Below are 15,537 nucleotides of genomic sequence, written 5' to 3' on the forward strand. Positions count from 1 at the left end.
TTATTATAATTTATTATGATTATAAAAAGTTTTTACTTACCGGTGCTGTGAAAATATTCATAAAATTCAGGAAACACTTCGAAAAATAACAGCACACACCCAAATAAGTCGCTTGAATCACGAGACAGTATTTTTTGTAAGGGTAAAACTCGTGGTTCCGTAGTTTCGTGCTTTATTTTCCTTTGATCCGATTTTGTTTTCATTTTTCGCCTCGATTTGTTCGGGTAACCGGGGTAACCCACACGGTTATTGTTGGAATAGAGAATGAAGCTCGCCACGTGCACGTGCAACATTGACGTCATTGATAACATTGTAGCATTAAAAAAATACCGCGTTCGGGGAAAAAATATTTTTTTCACTTAAGACTATCTCGCTATTACTGTTCAAGATTTTTTTTGAATTCCAATCGAATTTTCTGAAACTACTAGTACTAGTAGTAGTAGCTGCATGTGAAACACATAATAGTCGATACATAAGATTGAAATCGGTAAAATTATTCACTAAATTATTCATTATATTCGAATAAAAATCGAAAAATTATACCCAAACCATCCAGTTCGTAGCCTCCAACCAGTAGTAAGACTGGCATGTATGGGTTGTTAGTGTGGTGGGCAAAGGGCGCAGAGGCGAGAGGCCGATTACTGCTTGAGGGGCGGCGAACTAGCTGTTTTACTCTAGAATATGGAAGTTTGCTACTCTCGGAATGTGCAATGACAAGTGAGAGAAAAAAGTCATCGACAATATTTGTTGCAGACTTCTATCTGTAAGACATCAGAAAACCGTCATAGAAAAATCTTTTTGATTTCTGAGAAAAAAAATCGTTCCCCAAATTTGCCGCCCCCAAAATCTGCCGCCCTAGGCTCGAGCCTACTCAGCCTGCTGGTAAATCCGCCACTGTAATTGAGAGAAAATAAAATAAAAGTGGTGCTAGACCGCTAATGAAACCTTCAGCGCCATCTTTAAGAACTACTTGTAAGTTCTAAACTTTGAAAAAGGCGCCATCTATATACAAATTAAAAAATTTGAACAATTTTTGATATAAGCGCTATCTAGGTCAAGCTGTCAGTACCGAGGAACCAAGATCATATTTAATATAAGTGCCACCTATGAGATTACTCATAAACTAGTATTCTAAATGACTTAATGAAGATTAAATACATAACTAGATGGCGTGAGGTGTCTTAAAGTCAATAGCTGTGTGCGTCACGCCGCTGCGCAATCAAGCAAGCACGGAAATAACAGCTGTTCCACAATATTCGGTCGGGCAACTCAGGCAGCAGCTGTACGAGCACGTAGCCGATTTCCTTGGATTGGAATTGCGATTGTTTGGGCAGAGTTGCAGCGAACAATTTCTTAATCTCATTATTGTTGAATCGCACTCCGCGTAGTTTGGACCTATAGTGCATTTTTCAAACGTTTATTGCTGCTGCATAATTACTACGTTATGTTTTCAGTTTTGGCGTTCGAAGTGTGTTCATAAATAATCCGTAAGCTATGCTGGCGATATGTTTACCAAATTTCGTCGGTCGTTGTGACTCAAGTTGAAATGCCTTGTGAATACGTGGATCGTGAGGAGAGTTCCACAGTGTTATGTCGATAAAGTCTTTTTCTTTTAATAGATAGTGACTTTAGTGTAAAATTCAATTAGCAAAAGACAATGTCTAGCACAGTTCCTACGAGTTCTGCCCTTAGGGCTTTGGCCCTAGAGTATAAGAGTCTACAAGAGGAGCCCGTGGAAGGGTTCAGAGTGAAACTTTGTGGAGAAGACAATTTGTTTGAGTGGGAAGTGGCGATATTCGGCCCCCCAGACACATTATATCAAGGTGGCTACTTTAAGGTAAGTTATAGTCTATTTTAAAACACGAATCTACCCTACCGAATCTATTCATCTTTCTATTTGCAATCCAAACATACATCGAAAATACGAATAGAAAGGACAGTAATTCTGGATCATTAGATACATTTTTGAGATTACAAACCTACCTACAAAAATAAAGTCATTATGATTATCATCAAATAAAAGCTTAATTGTTATAGATTGAGATTGATATGAAGTGATTACACATTTCGTTTGTAAATATTATTGGTTTTTGGTGGCCGCTAAGAATTTAACAATAAAATAAACACAACAAGTACACAACACATGGTGATATTACAATATAAAGTTATAAAAAGATAAATATTATACTGATAATAATAACCTTTTTGGTATTTGTATAATTCCTATATGTATACCCAGCAATATTATTAATTTTTCTTCAAGGTGTCTTAATAAGCAAGTATGTTACTGTTAGTTAGTTTTGCTTTAGCTATTTTGTGTGAAACGAGGTACCGCTACTCTAACCACCCAGCTCCTCCACAAGACCTAGCAAAGTCTTCAGGTTGCCAACTGCCTCCTCTAGTGTGCATGGATTCCCTAGATATTTGCTCCTGTAAACTTCTACCTGTTCACAGTCTAGGAGAATAGAATATGTTTTGTTGTTTTCTCCATCCACTGTCTGCACATGGGGCTCTCAGTTTTACCCATATTATGTTGGTGGTGTTTTAGTGTGTTTTCCTGTTATTAATCCTACTATTTTACATAGTTGGCTTCTTGGTGTTTTCAATAGTATATTAGTGAGCTTGTGGTTTAATTCCAGTAGATTTGTAGAATATCTTTGGTTTGCCTACATGTTTACATTTCATTCTAGTATGTTACTGTTATAAAAGTATATGTTAAGTAGTATATTTAACTGCAGTTATTGGACAGCTCTTTTGACATTATGTACCTATACATACATCTTATAAAACAAAGTCCCCCATTAAATCTGTCTGTCTATTTCTGCATATGTATCTTTCTTTCTTCCTAGCGTTGTCCCGGCATATTGCCACGGCTCAAGGGAGCCTGGGGTCCGCTTTGACAACTAATCCCAAGATTTGGCATAGGCACTAGTTTTTACGAAAGCGACTGCCATCTGACCTTCCAACCCAGAGGGTACTAGGCCTTGTTGGGATTAGTCAGGTTTCCTCATGATGTTTTCCTTCACCGAAAAGCGACTGGTAAATATCAAATAACTATATCTGCTATATCTGCATATGTATGTTCGCTATAAACTCAAAAACTACTGAACGGATTTTCATGCGGTTTTCACCTATCAATCGAGTGATTCTTGTAAGGTTTAGGTGTATAATTAATTAAGGTTTACCCATGCAAAGCCAGGATCACTAGTAAAAATGTATAACAATGATTCTGCTAATAAACATTGATTATTCTATTCTAGTGTCATAAGATAACATTGTCTGCAATGTATGTTTCCTATGTGTTTTTCACCCAAACTTGTGGTGAGAGCAAAGAAGAGATGCATTCCACGTAGATTTTCGTACATCAGGTCAGCCTTGTGCTATCAATATGTCACAGGCATAATTATATTACTGTCCTGCCCATGATGCTGGTTGTCAATGTCACTGGACGGCTTGTCAGCAATATAATTATGTGTGTGCAATAGAGATAGCATCAGGCGGGTAAATGTATGAAAATCTATGTGGAAAGTGTCACTATTTTAACAGACGCTTGTTTAAAACTCCTCTTGTTAAGGTCTTCAACATCAATATGGATGATGGAATTGTTTGCCAGTACCAATAATCAGCCTTATGTTCTTATCTTAATTTATCTCATCTTAAAATAAATAACCGGCCTAGAGCATGTCGGGCCACGCTCAGTGTAGGGTTCCGTAGTTACTCTTCCGTCACAATAAGCTAAACTTTAGCTTAAAGTATAGTAAATTGTTAACCAAAGGATGAAACGGTACCTTTCACCCGAGTTAAACAAATAGGCAAATTTGCATAATCAGTACCTAATTAAAGTAAGTCTTTTTACTATGAAGGGAAAACTTTTTGCGATAACTCAAAAACAGCTAAACTGATATGTCCGCTATAGTTTTCATTTAATGTCTTTCTTAAGCTCTACTTCCACGATTTTTCTCATATTTTTTGGACCTATGGTTCAAAAGTTAGAGGGGGGGGGGACACTTTTTTTTTTCTTTCGGAGCGATTATCTCCGAATATATTCACTTTATCAAAAAATGTTTCTTGAAAACCCCTATTAGTTTTGAAAGACCTTTCCAACGATACCCCACACTCTAGGGTTGAAGCGAAAAAAAAAATTCACCCCCACTTTACGTGTAGGGGAGGTACCCTAAAAAAAATTAAATTTTTAGATTTTATTGTACGACTTTGTCGGCTTTATTGATTTATATATCCATGCCAAATTTCAGCTTTCTAGCACTAACGACCACGGAGCAAAGCCTCGGACAGACAGACAGACAGACAGACAGACGGACATGGCGAAACTATAAGGGTTCCGTTTTATGCCATTTGGCTACGGAACCCTAAAAATACCAAATTATTTTTTGGATTGCTAAACACATCCCTTATTATTGCTCTTATATTATGTTTATATATCTTTTTCTTTTTTTTTCTGCTGTGTAAACTAGCAAAATATGGCCCCACAGTCCCGACAGACCTGAAATAAATACTTTCAATGAATTAAAATTATTTTTTACACCTAGAGGCAACTAAATATTGAAAGGAGTTGGAGGCTTTTGCCAATGATAATGGCACAGTGAACTCAGAAACTTCATTTTAAGTATATTTACTTACATGCAGAACCTAAATTAATCCTATATCAATCTAAATTGTATCTTGTCTTATTTAATGCATTTTCATTATAAGATGAAATGTTTTGAAAAGATGTGTCCCGCCGAGTTTCTTGCCGTCCATATTGGGATACTCTCCTCCAATTGAGGGGGGATTTAAATCTTCACGGGTCAGAGGTATAGGGTTAGAGCGTGAGCCTTGTTTGACGTTCATGAGCACATTGTAATATGCCTACTTGAATAATAAACTATCTTTATCTTTAGAATTAATGTATTTAGACTTAAGGTTAGGTATATAAATAAATAAATAGGTATACAGGGCTTTAATTTATTTAATTTGGGCTATACTTTACAGACAACTAGTTTACCTGACCTATCGCATTGTGTATCTCAGCTGATTACTTATGTCAAAAGAGATATGTAACCAACAGGTAGGTACAGTCGAGTTCATAAATATGTCTATATTATTCACCTTATTGCAATGGATTAAGGTGAAAAAATTATACATATTTATGAATTCGACTGTACCTACTGCCAGCTTGAGAGAACAACATTCTCACCCAACCAGATACCTACCTAATCTACCTAGTTGGTTACTAAGTTCTGTTACTCGATTTGCAACCTCTTTATTTCCGTTAAAACAAATGCTATCGAAAAAAATTACATAATGTGGTGGATTTGTGAGCTGTAATTATATACCACGCATAACCCTTATCTCGTCGTATCTATAATGAATTGAGGCCTAAAAGAGAATCGTAACGCAGTGATTGCGTTGCACAAATGTGGGTACCCGCCAAACATGATTTTGAAGTTGCTTGAAAACCTAAAAACCAAGAAACAATTTGTTTATCACACAATTAATAGATACAATAGTACTCAGAGCTTCGATCCGCAAAGCACCGCAAGAGGTCTTGAAGACCACGCACCGTTCGGACCCCAGCTATAATAAAGGCAGTCAAGGCGAGAATTGCAAGAAACCCCGTCCGGAAGCAAAAGTTGTTGGCAATACAGATGTCTGTGAAGAGAAGCTCTCTAAAAAAAGTTATCAATAAAGACCTTGGACTACACGCGTACCGCAGACAAAAAGGTCACTTGTCAAAGGTCAATTCGCGTGCTATTGAAGCGGTACGCACAAAATGGCCACCGAAAAATACTATTTACAGATGAAAAATGTTTAACCATTGAAGAATGTTGTAACCGCCGGAATGACAGAGTGTATGCAAAAAACAGTCAAGAGGCGACTGCGGCTGTTCCGAGAGTGCAACGAGGCCATCATCCCTCTTATGTGATGATTTGGCTGGGTGTGTCATACTCAGGGCTAACACAGGTTCATTTCTGTGAAAATGGTGTGAAAACTGGGGCCAAAGTTTACCAGGAAACCGTTCTCGAACCAATAGCGAAGCCCTTAAGCTACACCCTATTTCAAAACCAGCCACGGGTCTTTCAACAGGACTCAGCTCCTGCACTTAAGGCAAAAACAACTCGAGCCTGGTTTCGACGGAACAAAATTGACTTTATTGCCCACGAAGACTGGCCGTCCTCCAGCCCGGACCTCTAAAGCCTGTGGTAAACCCCACACAAATCTTGACTCCCTGAAGCGGGCCATAGTTAAGACAGTGACGGAATTAGACATGACAATCGTGCGTGCCGCTATTGATGACTGGCCTCGTCGTTTGAGGGCCTGTGTCAAGGCCAGAGGAGGCCATTTTGAATGATATTGTCATATGTAATTCCTGATTTTGTGTACTTCATTTTAATATATAGTTTATTCAACTTTCGTTCGTATATTTTATGTAGATAAAGATTATTGCAGTAACAGAATTTAGTAACCAACTAGGTACCTTTCTAGGTAGGCGGGTCATATATTAATGCCAAAAATTACAAAAACTTAGAAGTGTTGCATACTATAAGGAGCCCTAATGTCTAATTTTTATTTATTTATTTAAACTTTATTGCACAGTATAACATTTAAAGTACAAATGGCTGACTTAATGCCTTAAGGCATTCTCTACTAGTCAACCATCAGGCTACTTAAACAGCAACAGGTGCAGGTATTAAAAAAAAATAGATAATTTAAAACAAACAATATTGCGATTAATAATGTATACTAACAGTAATAAACATACATGAATATACTAAAGTTAAATAGACTTACATATATATTACTTTATGTACCCAATTAGTGGTATGTAACTTTTATCGGCCAAATTCTCTTTGACAAAGTTTTGTCCTGTACTACAATAGTATGTGTTTAATCAATGTAATTTCGGGAACAGAGAAGACAAAATAGATCTCAAATATATGTATACCCCGATTATAAGCAGAGATCAAGCGTTCGCAAGGACACGGCGCCGGCGGAAGTTCTGGCTTCAGTGCCACTGAAGAGATTTTATGATCGAAAAGTAACTTATTTTATTTATAATTATTTGTTACTAGCTTCTGGCTGCAACTTCGTCTGAGTGGGACGATGATGATAATTGATAAAAACTATAATTTCAGGCCAATTCCAACAAAATGTGATCTGACATCCTTTCAATATGAGATGGTTCCAATCTCCTTTAGAGAACCTGCTGAATTGCGCATTTTGTCAACCTTCAACCAAAAACGTCACTTTTGACACTGACAGATCACAGTATCATATTGGACTGGATTAATAACTATAACTCGAATTGGCCTGTATGTCCTTCCCGGGGCCTCAAACTATATCCATACCTACCAAACTTTATCTAATTCCCTTCAGCGGTTTAAGCGTGAAGACAGACAGAGTTACTATCGCATTTTAGGGGTAAAATAAATATTGGCACTTAATCCCAATTCCAGTAACTTGTGGACCGATAGGTTCACAGGTTTACCACACGGTAGGTAGTTTAAGCGACCTTAACTTTTCACGGAAAGGCACAGCTTTTAATTTTATGTGACCGCTATGTTTCTCTAAATTGATTCGTAATGCTCGAATACTCTTGTCCTTTCGTCTAGGTTAGTATAGGTTAATTTTTTTTATACTACGTCGGTGGCAAACAAGCATACCGCCCGCCTCATGGTAAGCAGTCTCCATAGCCTATGTACGCCTGCAACTCCAGAGGAGGATTAAATATAAATAGAAATTAGTTTTTGTCAAAAATTTCATTTTTGGTAACAGCTTTTGCCGCTGATTGTACTTTTCTTACTCGTCGAGACAATTCTAAAAACCCCAGTAGTACGGTCAAATTAACTCAAATTTCACTAAAGTCAGGAACTAATTCTAAGGACTAATAAAATCACTACGGATTGTTTTGTATGGGCTAAAAATCGAACTTTATACAATCGTTACTAAATTCACCCCCCCGGAAAGGGGTGAAATCGGCTGAAAATAATGTAAGGGTTATAACTAAGAAGAGAAAAAAGGTGTACTCGGTGTAATTTGGCGTACGTTTTACAACACTTATATCTAAATTCGCACGTGTTATTTATGTTAATTTAAGCTACGGAACAGGTAAAAAAAAAACAACATTAAAAAAATTCTATTTTGGCCATTGCGGGTCTGGGGAAAGTAATGTACTCGGTGCAAATTGAGTAAATAATTAGAAAAAATATCTAAATCCAATGTCAAATTCGCACCATGGTGCGACACCCGGAAAGTAGTTTTTCATGTTTTACTGTCGTTGTACTTCGGGGGAAATTTTAATACTATTGGAAATTGATGCAATCATATTCATTTGATTTTGTTTACATTCGCACCCTATAAAAAATTGGCATTTTTATACGGAACATGCAGTTTTGTAATCAAGTACCAAAAACGTAGAGCAATAAATACACAGAAGCGACAAGCGCGTGATTAGTGGCAAGAGAAGGAACGCGCTTAGATGCACCGACGAAGCACGGCTCTTGAGGCACGAGTAGTGGCATGTACTGCAAAAATAGTAGGGTTTCTGAGTATGCAGACAGACAGTCAACAAATTAAATACAGGTACGCTCAATGTTTGTTAAATTCGAAAAATCGCGTTTTTCCATATACTTACGAAAACGTTAGACTACTTAGTTCACTCAATGATTGTTTAAAACAATAGTTCCGTTTTAATGCCAGAAGAAAGATTTGTGCTCGTTGCCCGTCAAAAGTGTCAAACAAACTGTCTCGGAACAATCGCTGCGCGTAGGGTTTGAGATCCGGATATCCGAAATATCCGGATATCGGGTCATAAGATCCGGATATTACGGATCCGTTAAATATGGTTATTGACCTATAACCGGAACAATTTTCTAATGAAATTTATGAATAATTTCATACCATTTTGTCATTTAAATATAGTATTTTCATATATTTAATCAATTCAAATACTAACAGCACATCAATTTTGATAGGTACATTTCATTTATTAATTGTATAGTCATGTACATACATTATTAAGGTGTTGCAATACAATTCAGTAAGTCAGTCCATGACGCCCTGTGAGGACATACAATAACAATATACTAATACCTTACAAATCTAAGCTAATCATTATAAAATAAAATTATTCGCCACGATCATCATCCGAATTTACAAATACCTACACAAAATTCAAATTATTAATACATTTAAATATGTTACAATTGTATGGATAAATAAATAGTCAGTACAGTAATAATTCAAAATAAAATAGCAATTATAAATTATCATCAAAAAAATCATCAACTGAATAATAGCATTTATCGAGTAATAATATTTCTAATTTAGTTTTGAAGGTCGCATTTTCAGGTTCTTGCTTAATCGAGTCTGGAATTTTATTAGTTATTAGGATACATTTGTAATGTGGACTATTTCTACACATTTGTAGTTTGGTTTGAGGTAGTTGTAATTTATTCCTATACTGTGCTCTAGTTGTTTCCTTATCCTGTTTTAATTCAAATAAATGAGAGTTTTCGCGAACAAAAATAGCAGCTTGCAATATATAGATGCAGGGCAGTGTTAATAGTTTGTAGCGGACAAAGTACGGACGGCAGCTGTCTGGTATACGCACATTCGCTAAAATTCGAATACACTTCTTCTGCATTATAAAAAGTTGCTCGGCCTCGACACTATCACCCCAAAGGACTACAGCGTACCGAAGCCATGCGCACGCATATGCGTAGTATGCGGATAATGCACACTCGAAGTTTGTGTTCTTTTTTAGTATGCTTAGGGCATATATAAACTTCGACATTTTCGTTTTAATGTTTTGTACGTGGGCCTTCCAATTCATGCCGGAATCTATGGTTATACCTAACAAATTGAATTCCGTGACTTCTTCTATATTACATGTTGTAATGTCTAAACTTAGTTCTAATGGTTTTTTTTGTATAGGTTTAAATTGTATGATTTTGGTCTTTTTCAAGTTAATTTCTAAGTTATGTTCACCGAGCCATTTCTGTACGGTACTAAAAATATTATGAAGTTGTGAGTTACATTCGGAGCTGTTATTGCAACTAAACAATAGAGAGACGTCGTCAGCAAACATAACGCAGGTTGTGTCAGTGTTAAGAATTTTTGGCAGGTCATTAATATATGCCAAAAATAGTAGGCATCCACAAACGCTCCCCTGAGGTATTGAACAAGTAGTATGACGCAATGTTGACGTTACGATCTTTAGTTCCTGGCAGTCCTTATCAAAGTGGTCTACTTGTACGCATTGTTTACGGTTTGTGAGGTACGATTTGAACCAGTTATATGCCGTGCCGCGTATTCCCATCCCGTACAATTTACTGAGTAAGATTTCGTGTGATACTTTTTCATATGCTTTTGTCATATCCAGTAAAAGTCCTATACTATATGTTCTGTTGTTTATATGACCTAAGATTTTCAGCATATATTGATAAACCGCTAATATTGTTGAGTGATTTTTCCTAAATCCGTATTGATTTTTATCCAAAATGTTGTACTTTTCAAAAAAATTATAGACACGATTTATCATACATTTTTCGAATATTTTTGACACGGTTGGTAATAGTGCGATAGGTCGATATTGGTTTGGATTGGTTACGTCACCGTTTTTAAATATGGGTTTAATAATGGATATTTTAAGTAAGTCCGGGAATATTCCTTGATTAAATGACTGGTTAATCAGTTTTGTCAGTGGCTGTGCTAACTCTAATGCACATAGTTTTATAAGAACGGGCGGCATTTCGTCGACACCAAAACTATTTTTATTTTTGAGCTGCCTTATAATTTTTATAGTTTCGGTTTCGGTCACCGGCTGTATGAATATTGAGTTAGTGGCGGGGGTATGAACACGGCGCGCGCGCGCCGTTATCGCTCCGGCTCTAAAGTCCGTCTCGCCTACCGACGCAAAGTGTTCATTAAATATGTAAGCTACTTGTTCTGGCGCTGTTACGATCGTGTTGGCTACTTTTAATGACATATTTTTATACGCGCGATCCTTTTGCCTCCTTGTCATACTATTTATGAGGGTCCACATTGTTTTCATTTTATTCTTGGACTTTTTCATTTTTTTTGCGTAGTCAATTTTCCTTGACACCCTTATACATTTTTTAAGGATTTTTTCATATATTTTGTAATGGTTTCGGATTATTTCGTTATTACTTTTGTTAGCTATGACTTTAAGTTGCCTTTTATGCCGGCACGACAAACGTAGGCCTTTTGTAAGCCAAGATTTTACGCGGTTTGGCATTATTAATTTTAAGCGTTTCTTTGATATGTGTTTATTTAACAGCTGTTGTAATGTGGTACTAAATAAATTAAAATTAATGTTTATGTCGTTTTTATCAGAAAGTATCTCATTCCAGTTAATACTGGCTAATGCCTGTCTAAAGGACGTCATATTTTTTTCGCTGAATATTCTTTTTGTTGTGAAGCAAATGTTTTGATTTTGTGTTTTCCGCGCTGTTTGGCTCTGGACCTTATATAAGACGCTATTATGGTCCGATATGCCGTGGTTCGTCACTTCAACGGTATAATTTTTAGAGTTCGTAAACACAAGATCTATACATGATCGTGAGTTATTCGATTCTCGTGTAGGTTTATTAACTATTTGCCGTAAATTATAGCTTAACATTAGATCTGAAATTCTTTTCGCAACAAAAGAATTTGATTTCATATTAATATTAAAATCGCCAACAATAAGTACATTATTTTTTTGTTCTTTTTGCTTAATTCTAGAGAGTATTTGATTTAAACAGTCAAAAAATGTGTTAATGTCTCTATCTGGTCTGTAAATATTTATAATTATCATATTTTGTTCGGGGATTTCTATACCGCAGCACTCTACTATACACTCCCGTGACATGTCAGCAATATCCGGCCGTTCCACGCAATTTAAATGCTTTTGCGTGAGTATAGCCACGCCGCCTCCTTGGTGGCACTGGCGGTAATAAGCTGCTGCAAAATTGTACCCGTCCACTGCTATCAAATCTCTCTGGCTGTCTGAGATCCAAGTCTCTGATAAACACGCTACTTGGATATTTTTTTCCTGTAAGAATGGTTCTATGATGTAGGTTTTATTTTTAAGGCTCTGTGTGTTCTGGATGAGAATTTTAAATTCTTGCACGAAAGGAATGATTCTCGTCCGTAATACTTGGTGTTGTGGGCATTGCTGGTAAGTTAGTTTGCAAATTTAATGAGGTTTTTCCTTCGTTATTTATTATTTGAACTGTATCTGTGGGCGAGTGATTGGACTGGTTGGTCGATTGGACGGTTTCATCGTTTCGTGTCGTTTCCTTTCCGTTTATGAACAGTCTGTTATTTCTTATTATGGCATGGTGTCCTGCACGGCGCGCCTTTATGAGTTCGTCTTTAAGGATTTTCCGTTGTTCTAGAGATTTGCTATCCAGAAACGTCGAAACTGTATATCCGGTGTTTTTAAAAAGATGGGCATTATCAAGAACATACGTACCCATTCGCTTGCTTAGGAGCTCTATCTGTATAGGGCGACGGAATCCCCTCTTTCCAATTCTAGTCACTCCTTCTATGAAGCCATTAATATTTATATTAAGTATATCATAAAACATATTGTCAATACGCTGGCATAAGTCTGCTTCATTTTCATATCTATGCTCTTCAAGTCCAAATAGAACAATTTTTTTTGTATTGTTTGGGGTTGCTTTATTTATCTCCTGATCTTGAAAACCTTGAAAGCGCTGTTTCAACTCGCTTAGTTCATGTTGCAGTATTTTGTTTTCTTTTTGTAGGTTCGCTACGACTTTGTTTGTCTTATCTAGTTCAGCCTTCAAGGATTGTTGGGTTGCGGTGACATTGTTCATTTCTGTGGAAATTTCCTTTTTTAATTGATGCACTATATTTGTTATTTCGGAGTGTAAAGTTTTTCTCATTTCGTTAACAATGGCCCGGTTATTTTTTTCTAGCAAACTGCTAATTTGTTCTAGTGTGATTGGTTGGGTTTGTACAGACGTCGGGGCACCGGAAGTACCAAGCGTATAGCTGTTGTCGGCGGCATTTCTGCCGAATGTAGTGCTCTCCTCAAAATTTAAGATGTCGTCTACTGACATTGTGGTGTCGTTTAGAGGTAGTGCTGATGTGTGTCTTACAGGGGTGTCGTCATTTTTCCTGCGAGTGATTCCAATATGTGTGTTACAAGTGGAGCAACGCCAAGCGTGCCGCAGTTCATGTAATCTTTCTCTATAATAGGCCGAAGTCATATTTACGCACCTGTAGTGATACGGTTCCTTACAAGCTATGCATATTAGCAGCTCTGATTGGTGGCTTATTTCTTCATGGCAAACTAGGCATTCCATTATAACAGAAATATCTTTATCTGTAATTTTTCGTTAAGATATTGGGTACGGTTCTCGGATGTATTTTCACTGATGTCCTTTGCTCTTGTGTTTAAGTCCGCTTTACTCGTTTGTCAGCGTCAGCGCTGCGCGCGCAACGCCAAGCCGGCCGCGCGAACAGGTTACTGGTGACTCATCGCTGTTCGACTCGTAATATTGTTTAAAAGACGTTACACTGTGATATTTAAAATGTTTTTGCTCATAACTTTTAAACTACACCATATATTTTCATATTGTTTTTTGCACTACATCATGTCACGCAGTAACTTTATACAATGAATGCGAATGTTGCTTAATGCAAACATTAGATCATTGGATATCCTGATGACTTGGGGCTATAGGCTCAAAACAAAAGCAACCTGAAGGCCAAGGCTAGGATAGTAGAGTAGGAAGGAGAGAAAATTGGTCTGATAATCAACCACTAGAATATCTCCAAATGAATAGGGCTAAGATGGTCGGCTCTTTATCATTTGTCATGAAGGGCATAGTGACAAGTGATAAAAATAGAACCATGCTGCCACCGCAGATCGAAAAGAAAAGACCTACCTAAAGTAATCGGGAAGAGGAGATAGATGTTCGAATCCAAAATGCCCTAAGATGCTAAGCAGCGCTTCGCCGAGTTCTAGTGTCCAAGCTGATCAGTAGACTGTCCATGATTCAAGTCTATAAGACAATAATTAGATTTTGATCGATTAGATGACATCGGTAAGTATTACACTTGGCACTTGGACTCTAAATCAGAAAAAAAAGAACAAGTTCTATATTCTGGGACCTATCAGAGATGAAGATAGAGAAGATGAAAGCGTAGGAAAAATAGGGAGCTAGAGTAGCTAGTTGCGGCACCCAATATAATTAGCGAGATTATAGCCGCACAACTTCGCAGGCTTGGTCACTTGGAGTGGACGGGAGAGAATCGGGCTGTGAAAAGATATACCGCAGGAGCGATGTAGCCCTAAAACGCCCTCGGAGTATCCAACTAGCGTGGAGTGGTGCAGAATAGAGCAGAGTGACGTTGTTCTTGTGTCAAAGGCCAAGATTCTTTTTGGGTCACTTCATAGTTAGTATTTCATGACGAATGAACACGAGGTGAGGCATTGGATGTATTTCCAACTATGCACCAGCTAATCCAGATATAAACCCTCCTTATTAAGTACGGTTTTAGAGATAACATTATGTTAGCTATTATAGTAATAAAGTAATCATTTAAAATTAGTTGGGGTGATATCATTGTATTAAAACATAGTTAAAAACGTTATTTACAGTACATATGGGGCTACTTTATAGCACTAGTGCGAGAAGTAGCATATTATGTTACTGTGTCGAACATTTAAAGGGCCATATGTACTGTAAAACGTTGTACGATACATGTGCGAATAGGTAATTCGCAACTCGTGTCGATTTAAAACACTCCCTTCGGTCGTGTTTTAATTTATCGCCACTCGTTTCGAATTTCCTATTTTTCGCACTTGTATCGTAATGTACTATTCTGTGTTATCTAAATCAGTTTATTCGGATATTTATTTTGGTGGATATTCGAATAATTAGAATATCACAATATTCTATTTGCAAACCCTACATATAACTTCCCAGTAGGGACACAAATAGGTAATGTAAATACTGCGAGGAGGATCTTGTTTAGGAAAAACCAGAGCGATCGAGTATATTCCTTCAACAGGATGCTCTCCTACAGCATATAAAAAGGGCTTAACAGACCCACATTGGGACCAATTTACCTGAATAGCGACCCACAAATGCTAGATTCTTGCAACTAGGCTTGGCGAAAGAAAAATGATGGACCAGCGTACACCTCTGCAAGGAGCTATTGTCTTGCAAGTGCAAAGAACGCTGTACAGGGTGTGGGTGAGTAAAACACGGATTTAAATACACTATGCTTTGCGCATGCGAAGGTGCATGCTCTGGGACAAAATAATACGTAAAAATCCGGTATGGAACAAAAATAGTGTAATTTGCTTGTTTATAAACCGATTTTCAAAATTTTAATGGAATTTTATAGCTTATTAATGTAGCATTCATATCTTGATACAATGTCTTAAAAGTAAAGTTACTAGTAAAGTTGATGAAAACAAAAAACGGTTTTTTTTTCGGGAAAATTTAAATAAAACTTAAAATTTCTCGCAAACTATGGTATTTAAAAGGTCAA

The 15,537-nt window shown here is 37.0% G+C and overlaps 1 protein-coding gene across 1 annotated transcript in view; it reads left to right on the forward strand.

Moving 5' to 3' along the window:
• Positions 1–1,254: 1,254 nt before the first annotated feature.
• The window catches only part of LOC133527725 (ubiquitin-conjugating enzyme E2 R2), a 58,044-nt gene continuing 43,761 nt past the window's right edge, over positions 1,255–15,537 (forward strand). Inside the window, exon 1 of the mRNA XM_061864873.1 lies at positions 1,255–1,837. Within this exon, the coding sequence (XP_061720857.1) occupies positions 1,658–1,837 (180 nt within the window). The 5' untranslated portion in view covers positions 1,255–1,657. The remainder of the gene's footprint in view (positions 1,838–15,537) is intronic.

Source organism: Cydia pomonella, chromosome 18 (genome assembly GCF_033807575.1).
Source record: "Cydia pomonella isolate Wapato2018A chromosome 18, ilCydPomo1, whole genome shotgun sequence".
Classification (NCBI taxonomy): Eukaryota; Metazoa; Arthropoda; class Insecta; order Lepidoptera; family Tortricidae; genus Cydia; species Cydia pomonella.